General features: G+C 52.0%; 1 protein-coding gene across 1 annotated transcript in view; it reads right to left on the bottom strand.

Moving 5' to 3' along the window:
* The window catches only part of Slit3 (slit guidance ligand 3), a 563,280-nt gene that overhangs the window by 9,867 nt on the left and 540,865 nt on the right, over positions 1-12,548 (bottom strand). The window contains exons 32-34 of the mRNA XM_048814838.1: positions 11,653-11,893; positions 10,004-10,134; positions 388-542 (exon numbers count right to left, since the gene is read on the bottom strand). Of these exons, the coding sequence (XP_048670795.1) occupies positions 388-542; positions 10,004-10,134; positions 11,653-11,893 (527 nt within the window). The remainder of the gene's footprint in view (positions 1-387; positions 543-10,003; positions 10,135-11,652; positions 11,894-12,548) is intronic.

Here is a 12,548-nt window from a genome sequence, read left to right as displayed (position 1 = left end):
AGGTGAGAGGGGAGCAGGTGAGGGGGGGAACAGGTGAGGGGGGAACAGGTGAGGGGGGAGAGCAGCTGTCTTCCTCTGGGGGGAAGCTGTGTCCTGTGTACCTTCTGGGATGGCTCTGGGTCAGGCGTACTCTTCTGGTCCCCTGCACCTGGATAGCCTGTTCCCAGGGCACACTGTGGGCCTGGGCCAGCCCCCTGAGGTGACTTGGGTGGAGTCTCAGGGATCCCTGTGTTGACCAAGCTGCTCTAGTGGCTTTTTATAATGCCCAGGTCGTCACCTGACTGGCTTTGTATGGGTGCTGAGATGGGAGCAGGGAAGCCCTACGGTAGGTCTGGGTCTAGTGCTGGAGCAGAGGGCTGGAGACGGTGGGGAGGGAGCATTCATTACCTCCAAGGTAGAGGGGGCTGTTGATGCCCACGGCAGGCTGCTTCTGGAGCTTGCCCAGGCTCTTGGGGGCTCCTTTGTCCACCACCAGGTTCAAGGTCTGGTTCAGCATCACCAGCTCCACACTGTGAAACTGCCCATCATTCACTGTCTCCACACTGGGCAGGGAGAGAGGGAAAGAGACATAGGTTCAGTGAGGGCCTTCCACAGCCAGTACTGGGCTGCAAACTTGGCCTGCATGACTTGCATCTTGTTTTACTTTCTATTTGGAAATAGCTTCAAGATTACCTACGCCCCAAAGTAAAAACAGTGCAGAAAATACTTACTACCCAGGTTCTCCTATTATCCCCATTTATCTCTCTTTACACACATACACACAGTTTTTCTGAATCATTTAAAGATACATACACCACAGGCCTTTACCCCCAGATCCAGTCTGTGCTCCCTAAGGACAGGAATGTTTTCTTATGTAAGCACGGCATAGTCATCAACTTGGGAACCACTTAACATTCATACTGCACCTCAGAGCATCTAATTTTCCAAAGGATCCAACAGGGCCCTTGTGGCATTTCCCCTTCTAGTACGAGATCCTGTCCAGGGGCAGTTATTCCACCTGGCAATCTTTCTTTGTGTTTTTTCTGTCATTCACAGAGCTCGGCACCTCCTTCCTCAGGCCATCTGCATACCACCGGGCATTGTTTACTTGACAAATTTTACCTTTGATGGCCCCGTTTCCCCCTCAAATACCAGTAAGCCTATAAGGTTAGCCCTGTTCTAAGAAATATTGTTCAAGAAAAAAGTTTGGCTGTGATTTAAATTTTTTTTTTTTCCCAAGTATCCAAAACACATTCTCTTACAGCCAGAGTTTCAGCAGTGTGTCTTCATTTCACCTAAATTCATCTCATGGGCTTCCAGGGGTGTGCATCACACATTTGGGGAAGTTAAGTGTCTCAACGCCCCTGCCAACTAAGAGTTTTGTCCCAAGTACAGAGATGAGAAGATGGAAGCTCACGGAAATTAGTTTCCTGAAGGCCTTACTAAGTGGTTCAGCAGGGACTTGAATGAAGGTACCCTCCGCCCCCCCCCCCCTTCTGGCCTCTGCTGGTGCCAGCAAGCACTCACAGAGGGCTGACGGGCATGGCCAGGCATGGTGCTAAGTGGCTCACTCCCATTATGTGACTGTTGAGATAATTCTATGAAGTGGATACTAGATATCCTATTTCACAGAAAAGACACTGAGGCCCAGAGGGGCTAGGTGATCTGTCAGAGGTCACCCAGCTAATACATGCCAGAAACAGTATTCATAGGGAGAACTTTTAACTCCAGAGTTCTGCTGAGGGTTCTGCTGGGAGTTCCCGGGGCTGGGAAGGAGTATCGAAGGTAGATGGCAAGACTCTGGAGATGTGCCACCTCCTTCTTCCCTGAACAAAAGGGCTCACTGGGTGGACTGATCTTGCTCATTCAGGTGTGGTGGTCTGTGCACACTCCCTCTCTCCTTGCAATCTCCCAGGGGAATCCTGTAGCCTTCAACAAGAGGGTTCGAGGGAGGGGTGGCACTGATTTCTCAGGTGGGCAGTTTCAGTGAGTGACCCAGATTTAGAAATTTCAGCTGGAGAGAGAGTGTGTGGGAGGTACCCAGGGAAGACAGGCAAGGCTGGGCTGGAGTGGGGAAAGCAGAGCCCATTTCGTCCCTGCTGCTGGGTGGCACCACGGCCAGTCAAGCAGTCGTGGAGACAGACCACCCTGATTCCCTCAGACGCAGGTGGGGGGGAAAAAAAACCTCTCAAAATTATTGTGATGATCGAATCTGAGGGGGATGTGGACATGCTCTGCAGACTGTAAATTACTGGGACCATGTGAGCGGTTATCAGTGTATTTAGAATATTTATACCAAGAACCTATCATCACCTGCAAACATAGGGCTCCTACTTCAGTGCTGATTCTTGGAAGAAAGAGGTGGCGGAGGAGACATGCAGGACCCCAGGACCCACCCATGCGGTGGGCGATCTCTTCTCGCATCTGTTCATCTTCCCACCATTTATCTGCCAATGCTCCCTCCTCTCCACCCATCCACCGCCTCCCCTCCCTCCCATCTCTCCCCCTTCTGCTTGATCATGCATCCATGATCCATCTGCCATCTGCCATCCACTTGAGGGTGCATGCAGGCCACACTGTCCTAGGTGCAGGATGGACAGGGCACCTGCCCTCACAGAGCTCACACTCCACCTGCCTCAGTCTTTCCTCTAAATCAAATAGCCAGCTTATCTATACACATCCATGACACAGGGGAGTGGTGGGAAGAGTGGGACTGAGAGAGACCAGCAGGAATCTGGTTCTGATAGGGAGCTGGGCAGCTGCCTGGAAATGAAGTTGCCTGATTCTAGAAGCTTCTCCGGCTGCTCCAAGCCGTGAGCCCAGGACAAGGCTGAGCCCGGGATCCTTCAGAGAGTTGGTGAGTGTGTACAGGGGGCGGCTGGTGTGCAGGGACCACAGACCCTCACACTCTGCAACCACATGTGCAAGGAGACACACCCTGGACCATCTCTCAGTGACATTGTCCTGAATGCACGCTGGCTCCTGTGTGAGTCTTCAGTCACTGTGACAAATACCTGAGACAATCCATTAAGGGAAGGAGAGATGGACTTTGGCTCATATTTTCAGAGGTTTCAGTCCCCGGCTAGTGGCCCTGCTGCTTTAGGCCTCTGGTGCACGGGACATCATGGCGGGAGAGTGTGGCAGAGGGGGCCTGCTCACCTCACTGTGGTCAGGAAGCAGAGAAGAGGAAGGGGCACGCCCCCATGACCTAACTTCCTCCCTCTAGCCCCCCCTCCCCCCAAAGGTTCCACACCCTCCCATTAGTGCCACAGACAGGGACCAAGTCATTAACACATGGACCTTTGAAGGACATTCAAGACTGAAGCTATGGCGGCTCCTATCCTAGAGGTGTCTGAATGGACGCCAGCAGCAGCCTGCCCTGGGGGCTCTGGGTAGGCAGGCGGTCTTGGTGTTTCCTTGGTGTCGAGGTCCAGGGCGCAGGGCAGCTCTTTCCTATTCTGGACACACACAGCCACGCTGAGCACACACCACTGGCTCCTTCCTGGCTGCTGGCTCCAAGCCTTCTCTCTTCTCTGCTTTCTGAGGTCTCAGCCCAGGGCCTGTGCGTGGCCTCGAAGGCAACCATCCTGGAGACAGTGGTTTGGCAGTTGCTGCAGCAGCAGAGAGCTGTGGCTGCCAGCTCCTGTCCCAGACAAAGAACTGGGCTCTCGAGGGCCCAAGAGCCTGGCTCTTGCAGACAGGCCCCTTCTCCTTCCAGTTCATGCTCAGGGGTGAGGATCTATCACCCTGGCTCCTCCCACTTCTGTGAGCCCAGTTTCTGTTTGAATACAATGAGTTTTGTACTCATTTTACACTGGGCCTTAGTGGGCAGTGCATGATCCTTAGAAGCTCTCAGGAACCGTGGAAATGGTGACTTCCTCCTCCATGATGTGGGCATGGAGGAGCCAGGTCTGGGTGTGGCAGAGACTGGGAGCGCAGGTTGGTGGACTGTAACAGAGCCTGTCTGCTGGGTTCTCAACTGCACGGCCACGGGGGATTTCAGAGTCTATCATTTCAATGGTTTATCACCACCTCTGAGGAGGGTACTCTTGTGGGCCCCCTATTATATAGAGATGGAACCTAAAGACCTTGACCAAGACCACAATGCTTGAAAGTGGTGGAACCGAGGACTGATTCCAACCCAAAGCTCTCATGACCACATCCACGTCAACAAATGCTCGTGGGCTGACAGGTCACCTTCTTCCAGGCACATCTGAACCAGGGGCGCCTATCATGCCCAAAGCCAGTGCTTTTCAAGCTGTGGGTTCCAGAGGCCTGGAGTGCACTGTGCTGGAAGTTCTGATTCTTTACCATCTCTTCCAAATCAGGTTGGTTTCATTTCTGCCTTTAAAAAAAAATACATGATTCTTGGCCTTAAAGATAAAATATAAATGGGAAGAAGGCTTTGCTGCTTTCAAAGAAGAGAAAAAAATTGAAGAGACACAACAAAAACCTAGTGTTTGGTTTAAAAGAAATGGCCACACTGTGTTCCAAGCCCTGGTCATCGGTCCCCTAGAGACATATGTAGGGATGTCAGGAGAAGACAGGGCCCTGAGAGTCTTCCTCATCATCCACTGAGTCAGACAGAACTGTCATCAAGTGCAGGACGGAGAGGACTGCAGGTGGCAGAGCTGGCTGGAAGGCTCCTGCAGGGGCTGGGGCGAGCACGCCCATAGGCCAGAGTGGCCTGTGGGGTCCTCTTCTGCCTTAACCACAATGGTGGGTGGGCACGTGTTGGGGGCTTGGTGGGGCCAGGGTGGTGGGGCCAGGGGTGGTGGGGCCAGGAGCTGAGTTGCTATGCAAAGCACAGGACTAGCCTTCTCTCCCTGAGCACTCTCAACCCCAAGGTGGGGCCGCACTTTTTTCTCCATTTGGAAACGGGAGATGCCAGGCCCAGAGACTAAGATGCTCCATGTTACAGTGGAAACAGCAGAGGCAGGACTTAAATCCATGTTCCCAGCCAAGGGACCTGAGGCCACTGTGCCAGGAAGGGGATTATGAGGGTGGTCCAATCCTCCAGGTGCTGGAGGCCCTTACCTGTATGCTGAGTGTGACCAGTAGGTGGCGACAGAGCACCGCAGGAATAGAGTCCCTGGGCTTTAGTTAGGCAGCAGCCTGAGACTTAGGCCCCACTGCAGCCAGCCCCACTGCTGTACCCTAGGGACAGGTCATGCTTTCTTCTGGTTCTGGGTCCAGTGCGGAGGGAGAGCAGGCTTGGGTGGACACCTATCCTGGGTTTGACCCCAACTCTGCCACTTACTGGCCTCCTCTGAGTAGTAGGCTTCTCATCCCCCTGAAGAGGAGTGATGGTTTGCCCGGGGCCTGTGCTGAGGACCACGAAGGCCTCGAGAGTAAATGGAATGGTGGTAATTACGGCTCTAGGAGCACGTGCCACACCAGGCAGAGCTTGCTTGCATATACTGTTTTAAAGAGTCGAACATTTAAAAACTGGGATATTTACACAAACCTAAAATTTCCAGCCCCTCCTGATGCTCAGAACCCTTCGAGGTCATCTGCCCTCGCATGAGGCTGCCCCCTCCAGGCTGCCGCAGTCTCCACTGCTCCTTAGTGCACTCCCATATACAGTCCCACGTCTGCTCCTTGCTGGGCCCCTGGCCTCGCAGACGGGTGAGCTTGCCTCTGACAAGTCTGGCTCTGAGCATCAGAGAAGTCTGTCCCCTTCTGGGGCAGGCAGGGGCTCAGGTGGGCTTTCCTGCGTCTTCGTCCTGGGGCCTGGAATGCGTCTTGTGCCTTCACCACCTCCCGTGACCACAGTTGGGCAGACGAACAAAGCAGGCACCGGCAGGAAGCCAGCTGCTGCAGCTCTGTAAATCTGCTGCCTGCTCACCCTTGCCCTGGCCTGGCTCATGGGCGTCTCTGGCCGTAGGAGTCTGCAGCTGCCAACTCCACGGGTGAGCCCTGGCATGGCTCCCTGGCTCACAGCCCAAGGCTGAGGTGGCAGGCTGGTGCCAAGAGGTCACTGTAGTCACTCTGAGGAGATCCGGTTCTATTGGCTGGAATGGCCTTGTGAGCTCCTCTGCAGCTGTCACCTCAGCCTGTAGCCCTTCATCTTCTGATGGTGACCCCTCCCAGGGCTTCTCCTGTTCTGTGGAGATGCTCCTCAGTGTGGAGAAGCCTGTGGAACACTGCCTCCTCCCCAGGAACCCTTCCCCGTCCCAGCAAAGTATCTGCTCCTTCTTCAGAAGTGTCCCCACCGCATGCTGCGGTGTCTCCATGGACACCTGTTTGCTTCTCCCCAGGTAACTGCTGCTTCTTTAACCCATTAAGTCCCATTTCTGGAACACCTGAACAATTTACACTGAGCAACAAACACACACCTTTTGGTAACTTTGAAACACATATTTGTGTCTGTAGAGTTCTAATATTTTAAGAAAAGTAATAGGTAAATGATTTGTGATAATATTCATTAAAATTATTGCTATCACTAATATTATTAATGATATTATATTAATAAGCTCTAGATTATTATTATTTCCAACATATTTTAATGTACCTTTGTTGATTTCATTGAAATATTCACAGATTAAAAAACCTGCGGGGTGTAATGTGCTGAGTTGTGTCTTCCTCTCGGGCCTGTGTGTGCCTGATCCCATGGCTCCTACTCTGGGCCCGCGTCTGGCCCAAACGAGGTGTTTGGTTGTGTTTTCTGAGTCAATGGAGAGTGGAAGAGAATACTATAGGTTGAACTTCCCTAATCAAAAAATCCAGAACTAAAAATACTTCAAAACCTGAAAATTTGTGAGCACTCACTGATGTCACAAATGGCAAATTCCATACCTGATCTCATGTGATGCATCACAGTCAAAATACGGGAGCAATAAAAAGATGATACAAAATTACCTTTGGTTAGCAAGGCCCTAAATCACTTAGTGAGACCCTGTCTCAAAATAAAAAAATAAAAAGGGTTGGGATATGGCTTAGTGGTTAAGCACCCTGGGATTCAACTCCCAGTGCCAAAAACAAAACAAACAACAACAACAACAAATTACCTTTGGGCTAAGAAAGGTGTATATGAAATAGAAGTGCGTTTTGGATTTAGACTTGAGACCCATGCCCAAGATAGCTCATTATGTATAAGCCAATATTTCACAACCTGAAAACTGTCTGAAATCCAACACATTTCTGGATCCAACCATTTTGGAGAAGGGATACTTAATCTGGAGAAAAGGATTTGGAAGCAAAAATACTTCAATGTGGGATTTCTGGAGCCTGGGGCTCCTTAAACCTAGAGCTGAAGGGCAGTGAAGATTGTCCCCCAGCTGGCATGGGGCTCCAGGCCGGGGTTTCCTGGATGCACATCACTGGGATCTTCCCATGGAGAAGCCTGGCATGCCCCTGTGCCACGTCTCAGACAGGAGCACTCTCTCAGCATGCTGCCAGTGCCTCCTGTGAGCCCGCCCCTGACTAAGCCACAGCACCACCAGCCAAGGTCAGCTGGGGAGGGGGGCTCCACTCAGGAGGCCCAGGCTGTGCAAGGGGCCTAGCTGCACTGGAAGCTGGCCCCGCCTCCTCAACAGGTCTGTGTCCAGCTCAGTGGGCCAAGCACCGTCCCAACCCTCAGCAGTGCCTAGGAGGGCCTCCATGGCGCACAGTGGGGGAGCTAGGGCAGGAGGCAGGTCACTTGCCCACACCCAAATCTGTGTAGCACCAGAGGCTTTTTGCCAGGCAAGAGGTTGTTGGGTTGCTGGTGGCCCTGCCCCCCTGGCTTTCTGTCCTCCCGCTTGGAGCAGGGCCACTGGTTCCAGGAAGAGATGTCAGGAGGCCCCGTCTCCAGGGAGCTCTGAGGCCACCGGGCGAGTTGCTTCTCCATGTCCACTGACCCGGTCCTCCCCACCCGGGATGCTTCTGGTGCTTCCTGCCCTCCAGGCTAGTCTTTCTGTCTGGCTGATTCCCCTGTCCTGCCTCTTGTCTTTGCTGCTGTCCCAGCCTGGCGTGCCACCTCTTCTCTGCTCACACTAGTTCCTCGCCTTCATCAAGATGCAGCTCAAGCCGGGTGCCATGACGCACGCCTGTAATCCCAGCGGCTCAGGAGGCTGAGGCAGGAGGATTGCCAGTTCAAAGCCAGCCTCAGCAAAATGTGAGGCACTAAGCAACTCAGTGAGACCCTGTCTCTAAATAAAACACAAAATAGGGCTGGGGGTGTGGCTCAGTGGTCGAGGGCTCCTGAGTTCCTTCCCCATACCCAAAAAAAAAAAAAAGAAAGAAAAAGAAAGAAAGAAAGAAAAAGATGCAACTCAACTCAACTGGCTGCTTCTCCAGTGAGTTCCCACGTGTGAACTGGTGGTCCTCAGACCTACGCATCGGAATCACTTGGAAGGGTCCTTAAAACACAGATCTGTTGGGGACAAGCCCCACCCTCACATGGGCCCAGGTGTTGGATTCAGAAGTGCTGGGGCAGATTCTGCATTTCTACTACCTTCCAGGCACCAGCTGCTGCCTCGGGGCCACACTCAGAACCACTGTTTTTTTTTTTTTTCCCATTACTGTTTTTGGTGTTGGGGATGCCCCCCGGGGTCCTGTGCCTGTTAGGCAAACACCCTGCCACCAAGCCATATTCCCAGCCAGACCACGGGTTGTAACCAGTGGTTTTCACACTGGGTTTATTGGAGGAGAATCAGGGGCCTGGATGGTTAGGGTGGGAATGTGGCTCCATCCCCGGCCCCCAGGGCACTTTGGCCTCTATGCATTTAATACTCTTGAGTTTAATATCAAGTTTCAACTGAAGAAAAGATTTAGTTGGGGGGAAGAGGAAGTCCAACTATTTCTTCTTTTCACCAACCCCAATGGGATACGCTCCTGTTTCCATGGTGAAGAGCATGGCTCTACTTTGTTCTGGGATTTCCCCAAGTTCTGCTCCTGGTCCACTAGTGGGTTTTTTTAAAAATATTTTTTTAGATGTGTAGACCTTTATTTTATTCATTAACTTATACATGGTGCTGAGAATTGAACCCAGTGCCTCACATATGCTAGGCAAGCGCTCTACCACTGAGCCACAGCCTCAGCCCCCACTAGTGTTTTTCACAATTTGGGGGTAACAAAGACATCTAAAAATTCTAGTGGTTACTTTTAAGAATTATTATAAAGATATTTGTAACTAAAATTATTTTATATTTTAGCTCTTTAGTACTGGTTTCAGATTTAGTAGTTCTTTTAAATTTGGGGATTTTTGCACAGACTTTACCTGTTGAACATCACTTATCCAAAATGCTCTGAAAAATTTTCGAGTGTTATGTTGGCGCTCAGGAAATTTCAGATTTTGGAGAATTTCAGATTTTCCCATCACTGGGGGAGGGTGTGCCCTTGAAGGGATATCGGGACACCAGCCCCTTCCTCTCATTCTCCCTCTACTTCCCCACCACCAAGAGGCCAGCTGCTTGCTTCACATGCTCCCTGTGATGGTGTGCTGCCAATGCACAGGCCCAAAGTGACGTGGCCAAGCAACCATGTACTGAAACCTCTACAGCTGTCAGCCAAAATAAACCTTTCCTTTTTATAAGTTGATTTCCTCAGGCATTTTGTTACAGTAGTGGGAAGCTGACTAGCACACAGGGTGACTGTGTTCTGAAGTTGTCCTTCAGGGCAATTTGAAAGTCACCGAAGCAGTGGCCCCATTTCCCAATGCTCTTGAATGTCTTTCCCTTGTATTGCATGCTAATTGCCCCGTTTTCTTTCTTAAACTAATAAAAGATTAGGATGACATTTTGAAAAGGGCGTCTCATTAAGCAGCCTCATTCCCATTGGAGCACCTGGCTCCAGGCGCAGTAGCCAGCTGGCCATTTATCTTATGGTAATGAGGTGTCATCTTCCCGCTGGAGCCTGCCTTCCTGGCCTGCTTCTGCCTCCAGGGCTGCCCTTCTCCCTCCCACCTGCCACTCTGTGCAGGAAGTGTGTGTGTGTGTGTGTGTGTGTGTGTGTGTGTGTGCGCGCATGCGTGGTGGGGTATCAGCTTCACCCTGGCTGCTCTGGTGTGGAGGTGAGTAGTGGCTGGGGGCGTGGTCCTCACCTGTACACCGTGGTTGGAGGGGAGCTCAGGCTGTCATAGACCAGCCTCACGTGGCCCTGGTACAGCTCCAGCGCCAGGGGATCATTGTCTCCCTTGTAGAGAAGGATGCCATTGTCCTTGTCAGTGGCCACCTGGAGAGAGGGCCGGGCACGTGGGTTAGGGCTTACGTGAGGTCAACCTCTCCCACCCCTCTCCCAGCACCCTCTTCCAGATGGCTGCTTCTGGGGGTACTTTAAGATACACCAGCTTCTGGCTTCACCCAGAGTGAGCTCTCATGAAACTCTCTCGGGCAGGTAGGTTGAAACTTCTCCAGGGGATTGTGAAATATTGCCAAGGCCGAGAACCAGGGGGCGCTCCTGTGCCCGCCACCTGCACTCATGGCCGGCACCTGTGTAGCTGTGAATGGGATGTGAAGCAGGGAAGTTTGACAGGACCCTGGAGATCTGGGGTTGGGACCCAGAAGTTAGGTCTCTGGGTGGAGCTGGGGGTCCAGGGACAATGGCAGGTAGAGCTTCCTTCCTATTTGTGCCAGGCCAAGCCTCAGCTGAGGGGCCTGCCCACAGGCTGCAAGCTCCGCCAGGTGAGGAGTTTGAACATGGTGTCAATGCAACCCCAGCACCTGGAAGAGTCCCTGGGATGTCTGGGTGCTCTCTAGATCTTTGTTGAGCAGTATTCCCCCATAAACTCCAACTTTAACCTGGGCTAACTGGCCATAGCCAGAAAGAGAACCGAGCCCCAGTGAGTGCCCAGCAGCACCCAAACCCAGGGGCAGGGGCCACTACCTGGTCAGCACCATCCTGGTACATCTTTGGGTCTCCTCTTCCATGAGGAGCCTGCAGGTGGGGCCTGTTCTTTGCCCATCCTCTGCCTTCCCTGCCCACACCCACCTCCAGAACAGCATTTAGCTTAACCAGAAATACAGTCGGGAATACACGGGCTCAGGTCCAAAGCAAGGAACCTGAATGAAGCTACTGGGAAAAGAACTTGTTCACCCTGAATGGGTTTCCACTGTGTTTGTCCTCTGGGCCTCTGCACTTGCTGAGAAATCTGCTGGTCCTCTCCAGTCTGCGTTCACCCTGTACCCTTGGCCTCCACTCTTCTACTTTCATCAGAAAACTCCTACTCATCCTTCACCTCTCAGCCTGGGCATCACCGCCTCTGAGAAGCCTTCCCTGATTCTCCCTGCAGAATGGGATTGCTGTCCCTCCAGCACATTCCCGCAGTGACCCTTGTGCCGCTGTCTCTCTCCTTGTCCTCCTGGATGGACAAGCTGCTTTTTCTGTTTTGTCTACTATCGAAGCCCCGCTTCTCAGCAGTATCTGTATATAATAGTTGAACAAATATTTTCTAGAGGAATGAGGGAATAAGACTAGAAACGGGAACTGCCATTTGCAGTGAGGGCTGGTCAGGAGGCATCTAGAAATCTATCTAGATAGAGCGAGTCCTACTTCCCCAAAGCTGAATGTTGTCCTGGATAATTTTTTTGGGGAAGGAGCAGAACTGCTAAGACATGAGGCATCCTGGTGGTTCTCTGGTACAGCTCCAGCACCAGGGGATCGTTGTCTCCCTTGTAGAGAAGGATGCCATTGTCAATTCAGGGACTGGGGGCAAACTGGGTCCCTCCAAGGGCAGAACGGGGCAAGGCGAACCTGCAGAGAGATGTTGGCCTGGGGCCGGACCTTGGCGGAGGCCAGTTCCACGTAGGAGTCCTTGCCCACGAAGTTCACAGTGATGAGTTTCTCGCATCTGGGGCCAGCAAAGCCTGGGGGACAGCGGCAGGTGGGCTCCTGCTGCACCACAATGCACTGAGCCCCGTTCTGGCACTCGTACTGGTCACAGGGGCTGGTCTGCAGCAGAACCATGGGCGGGGGGTGCTCGCAGAAGAGTCCACTGGTAGGAGGGGAGGGAAGCATGGCGGGAGCACAGGGCAGAGGGGGGAGAAGAGACAATCAGTTACCAACAAGGAGCCTCTGGCAGAGAGCCCGTGAGATGGGGGGAGACAGTTCCAGGGTCTAGTTCCAGCCCTGCCACTACCTGGGGCAAGTCCTTTTTTTTTTTTTCTTTAAGTCCAAGTTTTCCCATTTTTAAAGTAACTGAGTCAGACAGGTCCCCAAATGTCAGTGTCATCAGAATGCGTGGGGTGAATTGTCAATTGTTAATTGTTCCTGTTCATGGATGGTGAAGGGATAAACAAATGCATGTCGCCCAGTGAGATGCTGCTGGCCCTTATGGGGAAAGGGAGTCCTGACACACATGCTACAGCAGGTGGGCCTGGGAACATGATGCTGAGCGACATAAGCCAGACACGAAGGGTAACAGGTTCTAATCACGTGGGCTCCCTGGAGTGAACAGGGAGGAATGCAGGGCTGTTGTTTAATGAAACAGTTTTGCAAGAGGCAAAAGTTCTCGAGATGGATGTTGGTGATGGCCACACCACAAGGTGAATATGCTTAATGCCACTGAGCTCTATCCTTAAAAATATGTAAGGTGGTAAATTTTGTTATGTATATTTTATCATGCTTTTTTTTTTTTTTTTTTTTTTAAA

This window comes from Marmota marmota, unplaced genomic scaffold (genome assembly GCF_001458135.2).
Source record: "Marmota marmota marmota unplaced genomic scaffold, marMar, whole genome shotgun sequence".
Classification (NCBI taxonomy): domain Eukaryota; kingdom Metazoa; phylum Chordata; class Mammalia; order Rodentia; family Sciuridae; genus Marmota; species Marmota marmota.
This window is presented reverse-complemented; position numbering and strand designations above follow the sequence as displayed.